The sequence below is a fragment of the Phyllostomus hastatus genome, unplaced genomic scaffold, assembly GCF_019186645.2.
Source record: "Phyllostomus hastatus isolate PE091 unplaced genomic scaffold, TTU_PhHast_1.1 phas_contig_210, whole genome shotgun sequence".
Taxonomy (NCBI): Eukaryota; Metazoa; Chordata; class Mammalia; order Chiroptera; family Phyllostomidae; genus Phyllostomus; species Phyllostomus hastatus.
Genome location: NW_025333737.1, coordinates 25235317 through 25260307, shown reverse-complemented (window position 1 = coordinate 25260307; position 24991 = coordinate 25235317). Strand labels below are relative to the sequence as shown.

The following is a 24991-nucleotide window of genomic DNA, read 5'->3' as shown; positions in this document are numbered from 1 at the left end:
ATCAATAAGTTTCCTTCAAAGTGTCATATCTGAAATGATAATGTTCAGTTGTTACTTTACAGAATTGTGTTTAGCAATTTAATGAGCACTATAAGGTAGGCAGGTAGAGTATTCAATGCAAGATCAAGTGTAGTGATCTTTAGGGAGAAGAAAGATATTTAACTTATTCCTCATAAGAAACAGAAGAAATAAAGAACACACTAGGAAATACATCTCAAAAAGTCTCAAAAACAAAGAAAGCAAAGAAAAACAAAACCAAGACCATAGTAAGTTTAGCTCACTTAACCCTAAGTTAATGTTAGAAAATCACATACAATGGAGTACGTAATATTCATAACCAGCTAAACAGGAGAAAATATTTCTAAAGAAGACTATGTAAAGGAATTAACATATCCCCTTATTTTAAAAAAAAGGTAATATTTAAAATATTTCAAATAGAAATGCTAAAAATTCAATTCTCACATACGGACTCATATTTTGTCTGTATTATAATTATCTGAAATATTCTCAAAGATCAAGATACTTCTACCATAAAGAATTTAATATTAGAAATAGTGCTTATTTAATTATCTCTCTAGATTCTCCAAAACCAAAGATATAGAAAAAGCAAAAAAGTTTCTATATTCCAATCCCAAAATAAAATTTGGCAAGATATGCTGAAATAAATACTTGCTTTAAACACTAATGTTAACTTTTCAATAAAGCTATAGAATCAGAAGAAATAAAGTTTAGATTTGCTTTAAAAAGTTTATACAATGACGATGTTTGCTATAAACTCTCAAGTATACAGGGAGATAAGCATAAAAGCTGAAAACATATGCAAGACACAAAAAAATAGCTAAGCAGAAAAAAAAATGATGAGAAAGCATTAAATGAGAACAGCAGCCAAGAACACCTAGCTTAGAAAGCAGCATATTAAAGTATTTAAAAGCATACACACCAGAATATTCTCCTGGGTAAGCAGCCCAAGAGAAAAATGAAAGATAATCTCAATTAGATCGTTTTCAGAAAGTAAGATCTACACTCATTTATTTCAAAATGAGAGAGAGAAGACAACAAAATTGAAAAGATGTGCATTAACTAAACACAATAAAAGGTAAATATTTTAAATATAAAAAATTGAGATATATGGGAATCATATCCTATAATGTAGTTTCTAAAGTTTACACACTTCTAATGAAAATTCTCTTAAGAATCTAGTTCATAAATTTAACATATCAAAAGAATTGTCCAAAAGTTTCACTTTAAAATATTCAATAAACACTAATTTGTAACCAAAAGAAAAATGTAACTTGAAGTAGCCTCATTTCTATTCAAGACTTCAACCAAGCATAAACTTAGGTCTAACATACCTGGAAACTTTACTATTAAAACAAGTAAAAAAACTGCCCGACAGTTTTCTCAGGTATCTCATTTGGATTTTAGCTTTGAGTCTCATGTTAGTCCATACGTGGGCTTCTTCTGAATTATCCGTTAATCTCTTGAGGAAGTACACACAATCTTATCTAGTTCTATATGGACATTTTCCCAAAAGTATACTGATCCTTCACTAATTCTCCAGTAGAGGAGTTTTAACTCCAACAGGAGAAAAATCACAGATTTAGAGGTGAAACAAAATTGGTAGAACTATGTAGGAATCCATTCACTTAGTTGCTGTGCAACGTACTGAAGACTCAATAGTGAGCAAAAGACACAGTTGTCTTGGTCACATATAGTCTATTCAAGGAGGCAGGCACATAAAAAATTACAGTAAAGTAACTTCCGGCCAAGATGGAGGCGTAGGTAGACACACTGTGCCTCCTCGCAAAACTAAAATAAGGACAACAGCAATTTAAAAACAAAATAACAACAGGAACTGACAAAATTGAACTCTATGGAAGTCCGACAAGCAAGAGGTTAAAATAAACACATTCATCCAGACCGGTAGGAGGGGCAGAGTCGGCCGCTGGGAGGAGAGGGGTCATGGCAAAAAAAGCAGTGGCTTGTGGACCCTTGGCATGCAAGGCAGCAGCTGACGGACCCTGGGCACGCAAGACCGCATTAGGTGGATCTTGGGCGCACAGGCGGCTGGCAGACCCCAGGCTTGGGGTGGCAGTGGGCAGACCCGGTGAGGCTGCGATTGTGGAGTGGGGTGAAGTGCACAAGGCGGCTGACCGGGCAGTCCCACATTCTCGGGCAGATAAACCAAATGAAACTGGGGAGCAAGACAGACCGCGAAACCCAGGGTCCCAGTGCCAAGAAATAAAGCCTCAAAACACCGAGTGAAAACACCTGTGGGGGTTGAAGTGCTGGGATATCCTCCCAGTCTCACAGGAGAGTTCGGTGGAGGGACCTACAGAGTCCTAGAACAAACACAAGTCCACCCACACAGGAATCAGCACCAGAAGGGCCCAGTTTGCTTGTGGGAAGCGGTGGAAGGGACTGAAATCCCACGGAGAGTGGAGTAAGTGCCACTGTTCTGTCTCGGACTCCTGCGTCACAACCCAGTGACTGGGTTGCCCCCACCCTGGTGAACACCTAAGGCTTCGCCCCTCACTACATAACAGGTGCATCAAGACAAAAAAAAATGGCCCAAACGGAAGATCAGATCCAAGCTCCAGAAAAAGTACAACTAAGTGATGAAGAGACAGCCAACCTATCAGATGCAAAGTTCAAAGCACTGGAGATCAGGGTGCTCACAGAATTGGTTGAATTTGGTTGCAAATTAGATGAACAAATGAAGGCTATGCTAAGTGAAATGAAGAAAAATGCACAGGGAACCAATAGTGATGGGAAGCAAACTGGGTTTCAAATCAATGGAATGGACCAGAAAGAACAACGAAACAACCAAACAGAAAAGAAGGAAGAAACAAGAATTCAAAAATATGAGGAGAGGCTTAGAAAACCTCCAGGACATCTTGAAACGTTCCAACATCCAAATTATAAGGGTACCAGAAGGGGAAGAGGAAGAGCAACAAGTGGAAAAGTTATTTGAACAAACAATAAAGGAGAACTTCCCCATTCTGGCAAAGGAAATAGACTTCCAGGAAATCCAGGAAGCTTAGAGAGTCCCAAAGAAGTGGGACCCAAGGAGAAACACACCAAGGCACATCATAATTACATTAGCCAAGATTAAAATGAAGGAGAGAATCCTAGAAGCAGCAAGAGATAAGGAGACAGCTACCTACAAAGGAGTTCCCATCAGAATGTCAGTTGATTTCTCAAAAGAGACCTTACAGGCAAGAAGGGACTTGGAAAGAAGTATTCCAAGTCATGAAAGGCAAGGACCTACATCCAAGATTGCTCTATCCAGCTAAGCTTTCATTTAGAATGGAAGGGCAGATAAAGTACTTCTCAGATAAGGTCAAGTTAAAGGAGTTCATCATCACCAAGCCCTTACTTTATGAAATTGTAAAGGGACTTATCTAAGAAAAAGAAGATAAAAAACATGTATAATAAAATGACAGCAAGCTCACAATTATTAATGAGCACACCTAAAACCAAAAGAAACTAAGCAAACAACTAGAACAGGTACAAAACCACAGAAATGGAGATCACATGGAGGGTTAGCAACAGGGGAGTGGGAGAAGGGGGAGAAAGGTACAGAGAATAAGTAGCATAGATGGTAGGGAGAAAATAGACAGGGGGAGGGCAAGAATAGTATGGGAAATGTAGAAGCTAAAGAACTTATGACACATGGACATGAACTAAAGGGGGGGAATGTGGGTAGGAGAGGGTGTGCAGGGTGGAAGGGAATGAAGCAGGGAAATGGGACAACTGTAATAGCATAATCAATAAAATATATTTTAAAAAGTTACAGTAAAGTATGAAGAGTGGCATAATAAATAAAATGCAGTGCTATGGAAATACATTTCAGGGACAACTAAACCTTAAGTAGGGGATCAAGACAGAATTCCCAGAGGAGGACGGGCTATTTAAGCAGAGGCAAGATGGAGGCAGATATATGTGTATTTCTTTTCTTTAAAGAAAGGGGGCAAACAGTTCTTTGTGATTGGTTATTAGGAAAAAAGGAGAGATTTAGAATGAAGAACTGAGTGGATGGTGAGGTCATTCATTCACCGAGTTACTACAAGTTGGTACAGGAAGAACCTTAGGGGACAGAATTTTAGACATATCAAATATAAAGCTCTAGCAATCATCTTAAGAGCTGACTATGGGCTGTTTGAAAGTGATGGTCTGGGGCTCTAGAAAGAGATCTTGGATGGAAATTACGACTTTGGAACAATTAGACATGAAAGCCAAGAAACAAGAGCACACAAAATCTCCCAAAGAAGCAGACTTGGGACAGGAACATCGACATTGGAAAGAGAGGTAGAGAGAGGAGCCTGCAAAGCCCCCTAAAAAGGAATAGTCAGAGGCAGAAAAGAACGCAGGAGTCTGATATCACAAAAACCAGCAAAGGCAGTTTTAAAGGCAAATGCTATTTGAGAAGTCACGTGAAAGGACTGAGAAGGAACCGCTGGATACAGCACACAAGAAGGCTGTTTCAGGACCGGCAAGTGTAGCATAGAACGCTCACTCAGATTGCACCTGGCCAAGATGCAAGTGGGACTTGGGAGACCCTGCCATTTAAAAGTAGCCACACTTCTAAGAAGCCTTTTCTTTCTTTCTTTTTTTTTTTTAAAGAGCTGTCAATACTGCTTTTTAAAGAGATTTTATGTATTTACTTTTAGAGACGGGTAGGGGAGAAAGAAAGAGACGGAGGGAAACAACATTGTGTGTGAGAGATACATCGATTGGCTGCCTCTCACATGCCTGCAACCAGGGACCTGGCCCGCAACCCAGGCGTGTGCCCTGACTGGGAGTGGAACCAGCCACCTTTTGGTTCATAGGCTGGGGCTCAATCCACTCGCCACACCAGCCAGGGCCTGTTTTGTTCACTGATGTATCACAGCATCTAGAGCTGTACCAAGCACATAACAGACACCTCATTGGTATTGCTGCATAAAAGTGGGACAAGAAATGGGAGAAGAGTGAGTGATAGGGTTGTGTCTACTGAAGCTAGAGGAGGGCAGTGTTATTTTTATTTTTTAAAATTATTTATTTATTTATTTTTGAGACAGAGAGGAAGAAACATCAATTGGTTGCCTGTCACACGTCCCCAGCTGGGGACCTGGCCCACAACCCAGACATGTGCCCTGACTGGGAATCAACTGGCGAACTTCTGGTTTGCAGGATGATGCCCAACCCACTAAGCTACATCAGTCAGGGCAGTATTTTTATTTGTAAATGGTAAAGACCAGAATATGTTTAAATGGTAATAGAAGAAGTTAACAAAGATGGAGAAGTACAAAATACAGAATATAATCAAGAGAAAGAAAATCCCAACATAAGGGTGCATGAAAGTATGATTTCTAAGTTCCAGAACGCGGCCATGAGGAATAAGTGACTAGAGTGAATGGAAAAAGGGGTAAACAAAAATGAGAAAGTCAGGGGATGAGACATCAATCAAGATAAAGGTCAAATTGTGAGGGGTCACGTCTTTTAAATTATTAAAATCAGGAAAAAAGTTATATAAGCACTGAGTACATGAATAATTGAGCACAACAATTTTATATCCTTAAACAAGAAAAGAGTTTTATAATAATATAATTAGAAAAATGAATAATGAGTTATAGAAATGGGTCATCTACTTATTTATTAACCCAAGTCCAATTACTGCAACTCGGGACACAATTTTGTGAGTTCAGCTATATTCCACTTAGTGAGCACTACACCTCAGATGCCGGCACTGAACTGCACGGGAGGGCAGCCATGAACAAACAACCGCCTTGGAAATTCCGTTTACTAGCTCTGACCAAAAGTGTTCATGTAGGCATAAGCTGCTACGCTTACGGTAATACTTTAAAATCTTCTAATTTGAAACATTCTAGAAATAAATATATCAATATCTACAAAAGAAAAAAGACAGTAGTTTATGGTCTATTCCTTATTTTCAAAGTGGAAAGGAAAGTAGAGTGTTATAATTTTGCTTTTAACCTATTTACTATGCTTATGTTTTTGTCTTAAAGATGAAAGCTTTCAGAAAATATTTGATTTAAAAGACCACAATTATTTCTAAGTACTATGTGACTTCTTAACTCTTTACAAAAAAAAAAGAGTTTGGGCTAACATATTCAAAAATTAGATTACTCAGTATTGGACAGTGAGGCATCAGAGTGTACAAACTACATTAAAAATTACTTCATTCCAGTTAAATTCCATGGGGCAGCATGAAGGACATTTTTGGGGTGATGTATATGATTCTGGTGGTGGCTATACAACTCTATGCATTGGCAAAACTCAAAATACTCACCAAAGAATGAATTTTACTATGTATAAATTTGACTCTAAATTTAAATATTAAAAATTCTCCTTTCTAGCATTTTTTATATCTTCCCCTCAATTTTGCCAGGGAGTCAGTTTCTTAAACCAATCAAATCTTAAAGGAACTTTTCATGCATAATTTAATATTAAATAAAGTTAAAGCATAAATTTAAACGTAAAAATTGAGTATTTTGTTTTTATTGTTGTTCAAGTACAGTTTTCTGCCTTTCCCCCCCAACCCTAATCCAACAACCCTGCCCTCCCCACCTCCCTCCCCTGTTTCCACGACCCCCCCGTTATTGTCCATGTGTCCTTTATACTTGTTCCTGCAAACCCTTCACCCTTTTCCCCTAAAATTCCCTCCCCTCTTCCCTTTGGTCACTGTCAGCCTGTTCTCAATTTCAGTGTCTTCAGTTATATTTTGCTTGTTTGTAAAAACTGAGTATTCTTTATGAATTAACCCTTTGGCCCTTCTTGAGAAATGCAAACTCACTCAGTTCCCATGTTTTACCTCTCTTAGACTTCAACAACGGGAGTCCATGTCTAACACAAAATACATTTATTTATATACTTTCAATCTCTTACTAGACAGATTAGAAGCTCTGTTTATATAGAACGTATGTCTCCTTTAGAATACTTCAAATTGTCAAGGACATAACTGGTAATCAGTAATTAACGTGGAGGCATAGACTTTTTGAAATGCTGTAACGTTTTCAATTTCTGTAAGGTCTCAAGTTGTAAGAATAGGCGCACCAAAGCTATTTGACATGAGTCAGAGTCATGTACTACTGTCAAAAGGGCCCTTACAGAGATGACCTAGAATAGGAGTTAGCAAACTCTCTCTCTACAGGGTCAGATGGTGAAGATTTTAGGCCTTTCAAGCCATATGATCTCTGCTGCAGATTACTTAAATCTTCTGTTGTAGTGCAAAAGCAACTACAGACAAACAAATGAGTGTGACATTGTTCCATTAAAACTTTACTCACACACATGGGAGGTAAGCTGGATTTGGCCCATGAGCTACAGTTTGCCCAACCCCTGAAACAGAGTCCAACCCCTTCCTTTTATGCACAAAGGAACCAAGGCCCAGAGAGGTTAAGTTATCTGGCAAAGGTCACCAGATAAATAGAAGAGCCACTGCACTATTCTTTTCAAACCAGCCCTGGTTTGAAAAGAAAACCAGGTGTTCTTCAACAACACACATGCTAAATTATTACATTTTCCATAAAGCTAAAACAGAAAATCAGTGCAATCTGAGAAAAACCAAGTATTTAGTTTCACATTTAATTAAGGTCAACATAATTTTTTTTATTTCAGAGAGAAAGGAAAGGGAGGGGGCGGGGGAAGGGGAGAGAGATGTGGGGGTGGGGTGGGAAGAGAGCCAGAGAGAGACAGAGACAGACAGACATCAGCTGCCTCCTGCAAGTGCCCCTGCCAGGTGCCAAACCCACAACCTAGGCATGTGCCCTGACTGGGAATCAAACCCGCAACCCTTCGGTTTATGGGACAACGTTCCAAACAACTGAGTCACACTGGCCAGGGCAAGGCTAACAAAATTTAACGAAACCTAGTTGAGTCAGGAACTAACTATCCATAAACTATACATCTACACACACATCACTGTGTTCCTTCTGTGTAACACTGTCTCAAAAAACAGCAAACATTCTATATATTGTGTTCTGTGAATCCAAAATACAAATTTAAGTGCAATTCAATTTGAGGCATATCCATATACAAAGATGCTTTCATTTAAAACCTTCATGTTCTCAAAGAATATATTCCCTTTAATTAGCTAAAGGTACAATAACTGCACCACTAAGCAGTTATAGACATTGTAAAGGAATTTACAATTAAATCATTTTAAAAATCTATTTTTAAAACAGTATGATACTTTTTCAGATAAGCTATCATACCTAGTAAGTCTGCTCCTTCATCCACATCTCCAATTAGGCCTGTGCCAGCTGAAGACAGTTCTTCAAACAGGGATTCTGTGTTGCGATCAAAAGCTTTGTTCTCTATGCCTTTGGTGGGAGTGCTGTGCAACAAAAATAACAAAACCAAATCAATAAATACTACAAAGACTTTTAAGTGATAATGAATATAATAGGCTAAGTTTCCCAAAGTTTTTTTACCTATAACTTACAAGTAATACAAAATGTGATTTTAAAAGATTTCTCAAAGGTTTCCTAAGAAACTCCCATTAAATTTCAGAGATAACTAACTAGTAAAGAAACAATGCTTTTGCAGTGAGATCCCAGCAAACAGGATGGCAGCTAAGAGCACTACTCTTTTCTGATCCAGGCAATCTCTAAGTGCTTTACACATATTACTTTGGTGAAGTCTCACACCTATTCTACAAAATAGGTGCTGCTATTATACCGGCTTTACAGAAGAGGAAACTGAAGAGGTTAAGAAATTTTCCAAAATCATCTAGCAAATGAATGAAAGAGGCAGGATTCAAACATAGGCAGTCTTGCTTCAGAATCCATGACCTTAACTACTATGTTCTATGTTGCCTGGTTATAAATTGGCAATGCTGTTTTAGTTTTCTTTTAAATGCAAATACCCACACCCACCGAGCCTAGAATTCAATGTCAAGAAAATATCCTATAAAAACCATGTCACAAGAGGGGTAGTCACAGCAGCATTTTTAGAGTTGCAACACTTACTATAGCAACCTGAGTTACTAGGGCACAGATGAAATAAGTTATGGATATATATAAAGTTAAAACCATTAAAACAAAGCTTTATAAAGTAAAGAAATCCACTATATAAAGCTATTTTTTTAAAAAATAGGAAAACTATGTATAATGCAATCCTTTTTTGTAGGAGTTTGTAGAAGGGAAATGGGAAGATGCGTGCATGTTTGTACATTAATTTATAGTATTCGAAAAGAATCTATGCAAGCTTTCCAATTAAACATATGTGAACCAAATACAGTCATTTATCACCTAATAACTCAAAATTGAACTGAAGTCACAGTAAAGGAATTAAAAAGGACCCACAGGACAGGGGAATAGAAAAAGAAATTAGAGCAGATGAAATGAGAACAAAATTCCGTAAGATGGAAAACAGATGGGCAAAGAGTAGAAACTGATTTAACAGACAAGCGAAAACGGACACCCAAGCCAGTCGAGTTTAGGGAGGATGTCAGTAAACTGCCAACATCGCCGCAAGGCCCAGGAGTGAGGGAACCGGCAGTCTGCAGAGAGGAGCGTGCGAGGGGGAACACAACACGGAAGGATGGGATGAAAGCGACAGAAGAAGCAGGAGGAGGCCCCGGTCCAATCCTCTGGAAGACTCAGGCCTCCCTCCTCGCAGCACAGCTCCCTGAATAACGGGAGCCAAGTTTAAATGTTACAGGCAGGAAATGGAGAACAAGTTGTTAAGTGTGAACAAAACAGACCCAGAGCATCAGACAATGAATTATGTAAAATAATGATGTTGATAATATTAGCTAACATTTACTGAACTGGGCACTTTGCCGGTGATTTAACATACACTGATTCATTCACTTCTCACAATTATCTGAGGTATTACTATCAATTCCTTTGATGAATGAGAAAACTTACAAATCAGATTCAAATCCAATGCAGGATTTGAACCCATAGTCTTACCCCAGGCCTCATGCTTTCAACCACAACTGCACAATATCTAGCAGTGATCAATAAAGAACATGCATTTTTAATGGTTACTATTAATTAAAGGGTAAAATTTATAGAAGAAATTAAAAGGCAGTAGCCCCTGTTTGACATCCTTGAACATCAGTCTATTTCAGATGACCGTGATTAAGATGATATATAACCATTTTCTTCCCACCATGAAACATCCTCCCCACGTAATCTGAGAAAAATTTCTCCTAATAATGAGACCACTACGCTTCTGAAAGGAGTACATTCTCTTCTTCCTGATCTGGAGAGGGGACAAAGTTTGCTCAAATTGTTAATTCCCCACTCCTGTTTCTATGTTTCCTGAAGTGCCAGAATGTATGGGATATCCTTTGGCTGCCTTTTCTCCCTGTTCTTCAGCATGCTCCTAACACCTGAGTCTGCAAAGGCAACATCTTATAAAACATTTAAGCCATGTTCAAGTCCAGTTTCAAAAATAGAAATACCAACATTCTTCAGCAAGACATTTATTTAAATGCATTGTGTCCGGTCAGAGACCAGAGAACAACAGTATACTTCTACGAGAGGGAAAAGAAGAATACAATGTCTTAATCTGACATTTACAGCACCTTGAGCCTTTATATCCACTGAGATCTTTGTCCATGTCCAGCTCAGGAGTGGATTCAATGATTGCTTGAACTTCTGACTTCTCTTCATTTTCTGCAGAGCCTAATGAAAGGACAAGATGACATAAATAACGAGTATATTATATACTACCCCTAATATGAAAATTCTGTTGCTTCTGTGGTTGCAAATACACAGTTTGATCATAAAAATATTTTTTTCAAGAGTGGATTCTAGGAAGTATAGTGTAAGACAATATGTTATACATTCAATTAACAGTTAACATCAGAAACTAAAAAATAATCAAAGTTTTTATTGTATTTCTTGGGACGGAGTGCAGCATATCCTAGGCCAGAACTCCCTGTGCTCATTCCTATTCCAGGGGTGGAATGCAGAGAGACTGAAGACAAAGACGAACGCTCTCAGGCGGGGGCAGAAAAGCAGTATCCTCCTACCACCTTTCAGGCCCTCCAACCTTCCAACCGCCAACAGTTTTCTCTCCAGAACTGTATTCAATCATCACCTCTTTAAGCTTATTTACAATTGAGCAGCATGAATTATTTATTTATTTTATAGGTCCAAAGCACCAACAACCCAGTGATGAATTTTCTCACACCCACATCATCTAGATTTATTGAATACTTTGCTAGTAAGTAAAGAACCAGGGTTACGTACCTGTTGATACATTTCTAGTTTCCTGGGCTACCTGTACTTCAATATGCTTGCTTATCTCTGACTTATTTGGTGTATCTGCAGCCTTCACAAATCCTTCAGTGTCTTCCTTTAAGGGAGTATCAGTAGGAAGTGCTGCCACATCTGAAGCAGCTGTTGATGCTGGGGTGGTAGCTTTAGATCCTCCTTGGCTAACATCAGAAAGTTCATCCTACGAATAAAAATAATTACAGAAAAGTTTTTAAATAAGTAATTTATTTTAAACCATTCTTAAAATGGCCAAATAAACCTGCTGAGAGAAAATTCTATTAAACACAGTAATAAAGGGTGACTGTGTGGGGGATGGGGTAGAAAAGGCCTGATATGTGGTGACAGAAGATAGTTTAACTTCAGGGTGGTGGGCAGACAATGCCATATATAGATTTTGTATCATTAAAATGTACACATAAAAATGTAAATGTCAATGAATTTAATACAAGTTTTTAAAAAAGAGTCACTGATAAAATGCCTTAGAAAAAGACATACTGTAGTTGGCATCGCTGTTGTGTGCTATGACGGACAGCAAATACAGGAACGGGACCACACCTGGAAGACTTAACTTCACCACCCAAATCTCAGTTTTATAAACATTAAAATGTTTTCATCTCTATTATCTTCTCAATATTAATTTACTATCATTCATTTTGATGTAGCACAGATCCCACCACCAAGATGGGCTGAACAAATATAAAATCAATTGCCACATGAGAACATAGGTGATGCAAAGGGAATGATATTTACTGTGCAAACAGAGAGCTCTTTATCCCTCCCCTTCAAGTCTCAGAGCCACAGTTCCACTCCCAGGTTTTGGGGGGGATGTGGGAGGGTGGGGGGGTGTTTTTGTTTTTAAACAATGATAAATGTAGACAATCGCCGAATGTGAACGCTGCACCCAGCATGGAGTTATCATTAAGGGTCTTGAATACCTCAGTTCTCCTGGTGGGCTGGAGCTTTTACACACGGATAAAACCAAACTCAAGTATTTGCTGCAGACCTCCATCCTATTAAGTCATTGCTACTCTCAGTATTTGACAGTTTCTATTGTTCTTGGACTTGAATAGTAGTTGGTTGGCTACTGGTTATTTTGTTGTTGCTCATGATCTTTTTAAGAAACATATATCCATGTCAGATATTGACCCATTTACCAAAACCAAATCTGAGTCTGAATTCATCAAAAGAAAAATAAACCGATTTATCTACATTAGCATATAATACTTAAAATAAATTTTCAGTGACACAGGAAAATGCTTAAACGTTAAACTGGAAAAAAATGTGCATTTAAAAAAATAACCAGGGATGCTCTTCCGACCAAGATGGAGGCATAGTAGATACACTGTGCTTCCTTGCATGACTAAAACTAAGGACAACAAAAATTCAGAAACAAACCCCAACCAGAACAGAGAGAAATGAACTGTACAGAAGTCTGACAACCATTCATCCAGATCGGTAAGAAGGACGGAGTTCAGAGGCCTACAGAGAGGGGTCAAGGGGTCCCAGCAGGAAAAAGCAGTGGCTGGCAGATCCGGGCTCGCAGGGTGCAGGCAGCAGTTGGGGATCACAGATGCGCAGGGGCAGCTGACAGACCTGGTGGCAGACCCCAGGCACGGGAGGTGACGAGCAGACCCAGTGAGGTGCATAAGGCAGCTGGCTGTACACAGTCACACATTCGAGTGCAGATAAACTAGGCCAAAACGGGCAGTGACACAGACTGTGCAACCCAGGGACCCAGCGCTGGGAAATAAAGCCTAAAAAGACTGATTGAAAACACTTGTGGGGGTTGAGGTGCCAGGAGAACCTCCCAGCCTCACAGGAGAGCTCCCTGAGGAGACCCACAGAGTCCTAGAAAGTACACAAGGCCACCTGCCAGGGAGCCAGCACCAGAAGGGCCCAATCTGCTCGTGGGAAGCAGCAGAGGGGACTGAAGTCCTAGAAAGAGCTGAGCAGGCGCCGTTGTTCTCTCTCGGACCCCGCCCCCAAATACAACATCACAACCCAGCGACTAGGGTGCTCTGCCCTGGTGAACACCTAAGCCTCCGCTGCTCATACATAACAGGCGCAACCAGACCAAAGGGAAAAAAAAAAAAAAAAAGACACTCAAACAGAATTGAAAGCCCCGCAGGCACTACTTTTAAGCCACCAAGAGATAGCCAACAGATCAGATGCACAGTTCAAAGCACTGGCGATCAGGATGCTCACAGAATTGGCTGATTTTGGTTGCAAATTAGATGAACAAATGAAGGCTACAATAAGTGAAATGAAGAAAAATGCACAGGGAACCAATAGTGATGGGAAGCAAACTGGGTTTCAAATCAATGGAATGGACCAGAAAGAACAACGAAACAACCAAACAGAAAAGAAGGAAAAAACAAGAATTCAAAAATATGAGGAGAGGCTTAGGAACCTCCAGGACATCTTGAAACGTTCCAACATCCGAATTATAGGGGTACCAGAAAGGGAAGAGGAAGAGCAACAAGTGGAAAAGTTATTTGAACAAATAATAAAGGAGAACTTCCCCAATCTGGCAAAGGAAATAGACTTCCAGGAAGTCCAGGAAGCTTAGAGAGTCCCAAAGAGGTTGGACCCAAGGAGGTACACGCCAAGGCACATCATAATTACATTAGCCAAGGTAAAAATGAAGGAGAGAATTCTAGAAGCAGCAAGAGATAAGGGGACAGTCACCTACAAAGGAATTCCCATCAGAATGTCAGCTGGTTTCTCAAAAGAGACCTTACAGGCAAGAAGGGGCTGGAAAGAAGTATTCCAACTCATGAAAGGCAAGGACCTATATCCAAGATTGCTCTATCCAGCTAAGCTTTCATTTAGAATGGAAGGGCAGATAAAGTACTTCTCAGATAAGGTCAAGTTAAAGGAGCTCATCATCACCAAGCCCTTATTATATGAAATGTTAAAGGGATTTACCTAAGAAAAAGAAGATAAAAAATATGAACAGTAAAAAAAGACATCAAACTCACAGTTATTAACAACCACACCTAAAACCAAAAGAAACTAAGCAAACAACTAGAACAGGTACAAAACCACAGAAATGGAGATCACATGGAGGGTTAGCAACAGGGGAGTGGGAGGAGGAGAGAGGCGGGAAAAGGTACAGAAAATAAGTAGCATAGATGGTAGGGAGAAAATAGACAGGGGGAGGGCAAGAATAGTATGGGAAATGTAGAAGCTAAAGAACTTATGACACATGGACATGAACTAAAGGGGGTGAATGTGGGTGGGAGAGGGTGGGCAGGGTGGAGGGAAGTGAAGAGGGAAAATGGGACAACTGTAATAGCATAATCAATAAAATATATTTAAAAAAATAACCAGGGATGCATGCACATTGTCATTTGTAACAGCAAAGACAAACAAACAAAAAAACCCCCAAAACCGTGAAACCACTTAAATGCTCCAAAATAGGGAATTAAGGAAATTACAGTACACCAACACAACAGAAATACAGAGCACCAATTAAAAACTGTGGCTCAGCTGGTTGGGCATCATCACGCAAAGCAAAGGTCGCTAGTTTGATTTCTGATCAGGGCACATGCCTGGGTTGCTGGTTCGGTCCCCAGTGCAGGTACATATAAGAGGCAATAACCAATGGATTTTTTCCCCCTCTCTTTCTCTTTCCCTCTGTCTAAAAATAAATAAGTAAATTCTTTTATTTTAATAAATAAATTCTTTAAAAAAACTGCACTGCAGAAGAATATTGCTGAAGTGGGAAATACTCAAATATTTTACAAAAAGATAGGGGATTAAAAGGTTTGTACAGTATCATCAATTAAAAAAATAGATGGCTAGAAAAAATTCTGTTAGCACATAACTGACAATTTTAGTAGTGCCACTGGGTAGAAGGATAAGTGATTTTTGCTTTTCCTTTGCCCTTGTTAGCATTTATATATTTTTCAAATAGAAAAAGTTATCAAAATTGGAATATAAATCTTTATATAATAGGGTCTCAAAAAATTTTAAGTATATAAAGTGATTAGACAGTAAAAATTCTTTACTGCTTATAATACTTTTGTTTCTAAATTTTTTAATATGCATGTGTTACTTTTATAAGGAAATAGTAAATAGGTTCTAAATAAACTTGAATGAGTATAGCTAGATGAAATTACCTTTTACCTTGAAAGTTGTTTTTTTTTAAGATTTTATTTATTTATTTATTTATTTTTTAGAGGGGGGGGAGAGAGAGAGAGAGAGAGAGAGAGAGAGAGAAAGAAACATCAATGTGTGGTTGCTGGGGGTCATGGCCTGCAACCCAGGCATGTACCCTGGCTGGGAATCGAACCTGGGACACTTTGGTTCCCAGCCCGCGCTCAATCCACTGAGCTACGCCAGCCAGGGCTACCTTGAAAGTTTTGAGAAAAAGAAAACCATTCATACTATTTATGAAGGAAAAGCTATCCATTCATTATTGCCCGTGTTGAAGATAAGTTCATTTATTTGTCTGAAGTGCAATATTAACCATATGCTAATAATGTTAGCCGAATTGTACAGCCAACTATTTTCTTTTGTGTATGTCCAATACTGAGCTGATGTCCAATGGGAACAGAAGACAAACCAAAGAAATAAGTAGTTCAATTCTCTATCACCTCCTCCCCTCTTAAAACTGCAAGACAAAATTGCTATTTCCTTGACCTGGTGACTAGTACCTAATGCAGCATCTGATAAAAATTTACTGATCAAGCATATTAGCTTGTTTGGAGTTGTGTCAGAAAAAATGACAGTAATATTTCTGGAGCCAAAGAGGCCTATATACAGTGAAGACAACTAGAAGCCACCCTGAGTATTGATCTCTTGGTCTTTGCTTGAATGTGTACTCCATTAAAAAAGTAAAGTGGTATTATGTTGGTTAATCTAACAGCATGGTTAATTCATATTCATGTTACCAAACACACGATTCCCACTCTTTGAAAGCTTAAAATATAAAATACAGCCCTGACTAGTGTGGCTCAGTTGGTTGGAGCACTGTCCTGTAAACAAAAAGGTTGGGGGTTCGAATCCTAGTCAGGGCACATGCCTGGGTTATAGTTTCAGTCCCTGCTCAGAGCACATACGAGAGAAAAACTGATTGATGTTTCTCTTTCACATAAATGTTTCTCTCCCTCTTTCTCCAAAATCAATACACATGGCCTCAGGTAAGGATTAAAATATATATATAAACATCTGAAAGTTAATGTAAAATAAACAGTCCACACTCTTGATGAAGAATGTTAATGAACAACAATTAAACCCATCTGGACTGTGTATTCAGGAAGTCCTAGTATGAAGTTTGAAGTATGAAGTTTGAAGATCTTTTCAAGTATGAAGTATGAAGTTTGAAGTATGAAGTTTGTCTACAATGAGAAAATAATATGGGTTTAAAGCCATTTGAAAAATAATTAACTTAAGGAAATTAGTTCCTCTTCTTCCTTATCACTTCCATGCCAAGGTCTAGTTATTTTTACCATTAAAAAGAATGACTTAGCACCCTAGCTGGTGTGGCTCAGTGGACTGAATGCAGGCCTGCAAAGCAAGGGGTCATTGGTTCAATTCCCATTCAGGGCACATGCCTGGGTTGTGGACTGAGTCCCCAGTAGGGGGCATGTGAGAGGCAACCACGCATTGATTCTCTCCTTGTCTCCTTGTCTTCCCCTTTCTTTAAAATTAAATAAATAAGATCTTTTTAAAAAGTGACTTAGCAATTAGAGTTCACAATATAACAGTGTGGCAAAGCCCTCCTCCCCAGGTCTTTTTGAAGATCTGGAAATATGAAATTAACCAGGTTCGGCTCTAATCAGGTTCTGTTTAGAGCCGAACCTGAAACAGAAAAAGGACTGTGACTATGAATCTAGAACAGGAAAAAAATCTCAAGGTTTAGGGTCACAAGGAAGTGGAAAATTAGGATACGTTTAGAAGAATATGATGTTTTATATTTGTCCTGTGCTACCCAAATAACATCAAATTTATTTATCTGAAGCTTACTTCCCTTTTATACTTTGTTCACATAAAAATGTTTTCACTTATTAAAATAGCTCATTTGTGTGGGCTCTACTTCTGACAAGTGGATCCCAGGGATAGAGCATAATAGCTACGGAGGGAAAAACTCAGAGTTTTAGGGGACAGTGTTCAAAAGATCTATTTCTCTGCGGTCTGCCAAGCAGGCGACACAAAGCCTCTACACTCACAAGGATAGCACTGAGACAGGAAGTCTCTGCTACAGTGCTCGGTCGGGGGTGCAGTATTCTTACATTGTATCTCCTGTGGAAGGAATTATGAAATTCAGTCTCCAACTAAAAATAGAAAGGACAAAGACAAGCCTAAATATTAACCTGTTAAAAGATTAAATATATATATGTCACTTTCAGTCAACAGTAAACTCATGTGCAAAATGAGGGAAAATTCCTACTAGGACCTAAGTGGAAACTAGAAGTATTTATGTGAATTTTTCAATATAAAGTTATAGGGGAATTGCATGCTATAATTTTATATGTAGTCAGTAACTCCTGGAAACCCCCAGTTCCTATTTTATGCCAATCATATGCCAGGTTGTATTGTTTTGGATAATAGTCTTGACTACAAATGCCATTTAACTTTTCTGAAGGCTGCTGACCTATCAATTCCAACTACCTGATGTCATTAAGATATCCTCTTCAAGTGCACATGTGGGTGTCAAACATGGGTATTTGCAAGGATGTCAGATCTCTGATAAATGTACTTATTTTATAACCCCTTTCCCCCCTGCAGTCTTTAAGTAATTCTCATATTGTAGGCTGTGCATGTTACTGGAGAATGTCCAAATAAAAAGCAGGGTCCTTATTTGGAATTCCAATGCTTAACTACAAAGGAATGGCAATACTATGCATGTTTGAGTCATACATTAAAAAATAGGCGTGAGCCCTGGTGGTTGTGGTTCAGTGGACTGAGTGCCAGCCTTCGAACCAAAGGGTTGCCAATTCCATTCCCAGTCAGGGCACATGCCTGGGTTGCGGGCCAGGTCCCCCGTGGTGGGTACTTGAGAGGTAACCGTACACTGATTTTCTCTCCCTCTCTTTATCCCTCCCTTCCCCTTTCTCTAAAAAATAATTTTAAAAATCTTAAAAATAAAAAAATAGGCATCATTCAAAGATTATATACAAAAAGGCAACAAGTGTACAAAAAGATGCTCAATGTCACTAATCATCAGAAAAATGTAAATCAAAACCACAATGAGATATCACCACACCCATGTTCACAGCAGCACTATTCGCAATAGCTAAAAGGTAGAAGCAACACAAGTATCCAGTGACAGATGAATGAATAAACAAAATGTGTTATATACACACAATGGAATATTATTCAACCTTAAAAAGGAGAAAAATCTGGGGAGCATTTGAGATCTTGATTCCCAGCATTGTCACTGTCACAGACCTGCCTGCTAAAGGGCTTTCGTGGACCTGGATTAACCCTGACCAAGTGGGTAGGAGATATCTTACTTGTCCTTCTATCCCAAGCGCTCAGCACCCCAAACCTGTGATGAAGTAGGCTCTCCACAGGTGTTTGCTGTATGAAGCTGAAGGTGCTCTGATTGGGGTTCAAGAAATCTGTTCAAGCAGGAAGGCAGCCCATGGCAAAATGACACTGGGCTGTCTCCAGGACACACATAAAGTATGTTACATGCTGTCCTGAGGAAGATACTTGTGCAAAGCATACTGGTTTTCTTACCTAAACCTGTATAAATGTAAGCAGGCTGCCCTTCCACATGATTTACTATATTTTCTCCCCCTTATTTGAAAAAGCTGACTTCAGAGGAGTAAATTATGGATTACAGTAGAGAGCCCTGGCTACCACTGTAGAGGAAGTAACTTTCTTTTGTATTTCTCAATACAACTGAACACTTGATGTCTTGAGATACCAGATGATGAGCAGACAATGGTCAATCACTTTCACATACTTTTTGCAAAATGTTTTGAAATAGCATTCTCACTTCCTGTTCTCCAGCTTTCAGAGATTCAAGACTACTCCTGATCTCGTGAGAGTTGAAGATTATAAGAGAAAAATACCATGTATTTTCTAAATGTTAGCATATTTTCAAGTATCTTTGGCTTACACTACCTCGGGATGACAAGATCCATCTATCTATTATCTACTACTATGCTAAAATGAGGGGTTGGGTTAGTTTTTTTCTTTTTATTTTGACTTAAAATCACTTTCTTTAAGACTCTAGTTTGAGCAATATCATGGTTCAGAAGTCATCATATGAATCACATCTTACCTTATATTTTATCAATACGCAGCTCATCACCTAACCCTTCTTTCTATTCAGACAACTCTATGACATCTTCCTGAAATTTATTCTAATCATCTTGATTATTTAACATACTAAATATTCTAGTTTAGTGTTCACTTCAGCAGCATATAATATATATGTATAATAGCATATAATATACAAAATATTCCAGTTTGTATGTGGAAATGTTTTATTGCACCCTCCTTTCCCTCTCACATCATTTCACAAGATTCAAATTCTTTTTTACAAAACATCTATTTATGTATATTCCTTATTTCTATCTGTATACTCGCCCTTTATGACACCAAAGAGCTTCAAGTTTTAAATATTCCTGGTCTGGAAATTTATCAAAGTCTTGTTGAAAGCCTAAAATACAGCTGCTAGCTCTCTGATAATTCTCTCTCTCTCTCTATATATAGAGATTAGCAAGACATTACTTACTTTATAGAGACTGGATTGCCTCTCCCTTACTGTTTGTTTACATGACCTTTGATTTTGGATTCTCATTGTTTTTAATCGTTCTCAGCTATTTATTTAATCAAAAGTTAGGCTGAAAAAAATGGGTGACTCTATAAAAATGAAAACATTATGAACCTACATTTTTATGTGAAAAACAAAAAGCAAGCTACAGAAAAAGGCTTAGAGAATAAACCCACTTATCTTTCAAAGACATTATTAATATGTATAATCTTTGTGCATACATAAAGAGAAGGGTCTCAAAGATACACCAATGATTGGGGAGAGTGTAGTTTAGGGCTGGGGAAACTTACGGTTTTACTTTAGATACTTCCATACTATTTAAAATTGTGAAATTATATTAATATAACTTTTAAAAAATTCTTAAGCCTGTCTTATAAAATATTTGGACCATGATTACCTTAACAGCATTTCTAGTATCTGGCATTGTGCCTGACACAGGGGGTATCAACAAATATTTTTTAATGCAAAAAGCAAGGTAATTTTTCTTCAACAAGAAATATTCAAAGCTATTTCTCCTATTCTAAAAGCTTGTTTAAACATTAAATGTCAATAAGCTTATGTGCCAATTACTTCAAAAGAAGTCACATCAATATATAAGCTTTAAACACCATCATATGCAAATAGTGTTGCTTAGGTTTACCAATTTTCATTCTCAACATATAATAGAATCTTTGTCAACATACAACCCAATAAATATGCCAAAGAGAAAAACTCATTTATAAACACCCACTAAGAAAGAACTAATTCCATCCCCCCTTCTCCAAGCAAGGTGTTAAAGGGGAAGAAAGTACATATCATTTTATTTGTCATTATAGCTCAATAAAATGGAATGAATGAATGAATAGAGAAAAATTACAAAAAGATTAAAGGAGTAAATATTCACCCCTTTTTTCCTTCAAACTCCAACAGTCAGCTGTGTTTGATTTCTGAAGTTATCAAATAAAGATAAATATGAGCAAAAAAATTTATAAATAAAAATTGATTTTACAGAAGAAATTCCTTATCCTGTCAAAAGCAAAAGCAACATGAAATATTACAACATATAATACATTTACCTTAAAATTTGATTTCTATTTTACCCTACTGTAGACACTAATAGGAAAATGCAAAAGGAGGTACTGTATAATATAAACAAATGAGAAAACACTACTAAAGCATCAAAGAAAGGGCCTAGAAGTCATCACATTCCAATCAACAAAAACATTTGGCGCCTAGATCTTGATTCCCACATATCACCCTCCACTAAAAAGAACGAGGGCTGTTTTGAGAAGAAGCTGATTGTGAGGCTGGGGCAGGGGAAATAGGGAACAGCGTGGAGCATCTTAGGAAGGAAGGAGGGAACAAAGGAGAGAAGGGGAGGCTGGGGAGGGGAGGGAGTTCTCACTAATAAAGGATGGGGCATGTCAAAAGAGTATAGAAGTCAACCTGAAAGGGCTCCCAATGTCCAAAGCTGGAACAATTTCAGCAACAAAATAAATGACAGAATTAGATAACCTACATAATAAAATAAATGTCCATGAGTACAAACAGGAAGGAAGGGAGGTGTGTTTGGTTTCTGAAGTTATCAAATAAAGATAAATGTGAGCAAAAAATGTGAGGGAGGGAAGGAGGGAAAGCGAAAGGACAATTTTCCCTTACAGAAGAATTTTAGTTAATAAATGTAGAGGATTACGAAAAGAGAAAATAAGCATGGCAATACCACAATAATAACTGTAGATAAGATCCACTGATGGATACTAAAATCAGTGGATGAAAGTTTGAAAACAGGATTATTTGCACAGTCCTAAAGTACATCTACTATGAATATATATTAATTATAAAGGGAAAAATAATAACTTGACAATGGAGAATCCAACATGCTCCAGCTAAACGAAGTGATCAAGGTTAACATCACCCCTACAGCATATTGCATTTTGCAGTATTCTTGCCAAAAATCTATAACCTCAATTAATCATAAGAAATCAGAAAAGCCCAAATTGAGAGATTCTGCAATATAACTCACAGTACCCTGCAAGCCTTAAGGTCATGAAAGGCTGAAGAAATGTTACATATTAGAAGAGACTAAGGAAACCACGCAAAGCAGTTTTCTTAAAATTTTATTTTAAAGGATGGCCAGATGGACTAAAAAAAAGGGGGGGGGGATGGGGCATGTCAAAAGGGTCCAGGAATCACCCTGAAAAGAGCTCCCAATGTCCAAAGCTGGAATAATTTAAGCAACAAATGTTGGTTCCTGGGACATACAAAGGACAGCAGTGGGAAAACTCACAAAACCCAAATCCGAGTCTGTGGTTTAACTAATGGCATCGCGCCAACGTTAATTTCTTAGTTCGGATAACTGTACAATGGTTAGTTAACACTGGTGGCTACTAGGTGATGGATAGATGGGAACTGAGCTATTTCTACAATTTTTCCGTAAGTCTAAAATATTCAAAACAAGACATTTTTTAAAAACTGGGAGCTTTCACTGTTTGAGAATTTAAAATTATACATGCATTTTATAAGAGAAATCCTTAATCACAAAAGATACAGGAGTAAGGTTCAACTACTGTAGAGATTCAAGTTTGGGAAAAGTAAAAAACAGGAACAATTTAAGAACTGAACCACAAATGGAGGAGGAGGAAAAATTCTTCTGAACAAGAATGCTGCGCTGGCTCTGTTCAGGCAGTTCCTGTTCTGCATGCAAAGCACATCCCCTGAAGAACGCAGCACCCAGTGACTACTGGCTTTATATACTAGACCCTGCTAACCAGTGTTTCTCGAGTAGTTCTACTAAAGTATTTCAAGTCAGAGTTTTAAAAGAACTCTTTAAAAATTTTCACAAGTAGGTACCAATTCATGTTTTTTTAGTTAAAATTGTTTTTCTCAGTTCTAAAAGTTACATTTTACTAACAACCCGGGAAACTCTTCTGGAGCATATACACACATGCATACATAGATATACATACACACGTGTGTATGTAAAGCTGGATGAAGCCTGTGAAATCATTGCCAAATTGATACCAACCAAGGTCTAGAAAAAGTAGAAACATTTTATATGTAAGATATGTGTCAAAATATTTTATCTCTTTCCATATTTGGGCATAAAGGGGGGATATGTGAACTCTAAACTTGTAAAGCAATAATTTATACAGCACTGCCAGTGAAAGTGCAATTGCTTTGGTAGGTGATTTGGCAATATCTATCAAAATCTGAAATGCATGTTTTTACCCAGTCATCTCACCTATGGGAATTATAAATGCAAGTATGAAATTATGTACACAATTATCTACTGCAGCATTGTGGGTTACCGCAAAAGACCAGGAAAAACTGAGGTGTTCCATCAATACAGCAGATTTAAATGGAGTTAGGATATGTGATCCCCTTCCCCTGCCCTTCCTCTACTATTTATTCTGATGTATCACCTTCCTTCACACCCTTGTTTTAAATTTCTCTGCTGGATTCTTCTTCTAAGCCTACAAACAACCCAGTCTCTCCCATTCTCAGAGTACTTTTCCCTCCACCGTGCCAAATCAAGTTATCCTTTTTCTCTCCTGCCACTATAGCACCTTTCTTCAGTAATCCATACTTTCTATTTCCTTCTTTCATAATTCACATCCACTCTTGTTATTGACCCTGCAATCCAAACCCACACCTACAAACTCAGTCCTTATCCCACTTGACTTCACATAGCTGACTCTGGTAATAACCCCTTACGTTCTAAAACTCTATTGTCTCTTGGCTTTCAGGGGTGCTGTCCCTTGTTGCTTCACCTCACTGCCATTACAAACCCACCGAACCTGCCAGTGCCCTTCTCTCTCCCTATACATTCTCTGCCCCCTCTCCATTCTAGGCTGCCCCCACCCACACCCCAGGATGCCGGGTAAGGAAGCTTCAGGCTTCCTCAGCTGCTCAGACTGACACCCTGTGCCTAGGGCCCTTCCGTGGGCAGATCCTCATCACTGCGTTCAGGATCTGACACCCCTCCAAGCCAGGCTGTCCCTCTGCAGGGATGTCCTTCCTACCACCAGGGCCCTGATCTCCACAGCAGGCTATTCCCACATAGGTACCCTCCTAACCTTGCTTGGGTTTCGACACTTACCCCCACCCCACCCCATGAACACTTAACTTGCTTTGCCCCTCCTAGTATCATTATGACTGAAACGTGTAGAAATAACAGAAGAAGGGCAGCTAATCCAATACTACATCATCTTAGCAATTACAGCTTTATAGTACATCATGATGACTAGGGGGCCAAGCTCTTACTCTTCTTCAGGACTGTCATGGGTTGTTCTTGGCCTTTTGTTCTCCCATTCCTTTTTTATTTGTATCTTGTTCATGAATATTAATTCAATTGAATGAACAACCCCACCTTAACATTTTTGCCCATCCCTATCCTTAACTTTTATAGTGCATTTTTAACAGTACAGTTTTGGTCATTTAACGTAAGAAGCTGCTTTTTGCCAATTTCACTAGAAGCCCCAGCAAAAAATTTCTGTTAATGATGCAGTAAAGACCTCCTCTGCTTTTTCCCTTGAGCTGACCTCTAAACTAGGCTTGAAGATCATCAACTGGGTATCAGGCGAGGCTTCATGTAAGCTGTGGCATTTAGAATGGCCTTGAAAGAGGGTTATTTCTTTACTGGTGACAACCTAAGCAAGATACAAATATGTACATGGGAAAGCTACAAAGGAAAGCAATTGGATGCCAAGGTCTGGAATTCAGGGGAAGGGGCCATGGTTGGAGATTCAAATTTGTAAACATCGGATCTGTAGATGGCATCTACAGATATGGAACTTGAGTGACCCACATTAAGTGGAGAGGAAGGTTGAGCTTTAAGGCCTGGAAACTCCAACATTAAGAGGTCCAAGAGCAGCAATGGAGAAGGAGCAGCCAAGCAAATGAGTGAGTGAGAGAGTTGTGTCCTGGGAGCAAAGAAAAGAAAAGGCATTTCGCCCTGGCTGGTGAGGCTCAGTGGACTGAGCGCCAGACTGTGAACCAAAGGGCTGCAGGCTCGATTCCCAGTCAGGGCACATGC

The 24991-nt window shown here is 38.6% G+C and overlaps 1 protein-coding gene across 11 annotated transcripts in view; it reads right to left on the bottom strand.

Moving 5' to 3' along the window:
* SPAG9 (sperm associated antigen 9) overlaps positions 1–24991 on the bottom strand; it is a 117247-nt gene that overhangs the window by 35119 nt on the left and 57137 nt on the right. For 6 of the 11 annotated variants that reach the window (XM_045836640.1, XM_045836644.1, XM_045836641.1 and 3 more), the window contains 3 exons: positions 11214–11421; positions 10544–10643; positions 8220–8341 (listed from right to left, as the gene is read on the bottom strand). In XM_045836640.1, the coding sequence (XP_045692596.1) occupies positions 8220–8341; positions 10544–10643; positions 11214–11421 (430 nt within the window). Of the gene's footprint in view, positions 1–940; positions 953–8219; positions 8342–10543; positions 10644–11213; positions 11422–24991 lie in introns of all 11 variants that reach the window. The other 5 variants (XM_045836638.1, XM_045836642.1, XM_045836639.1 and 2 more) reach the window with 1 other exon arrangement.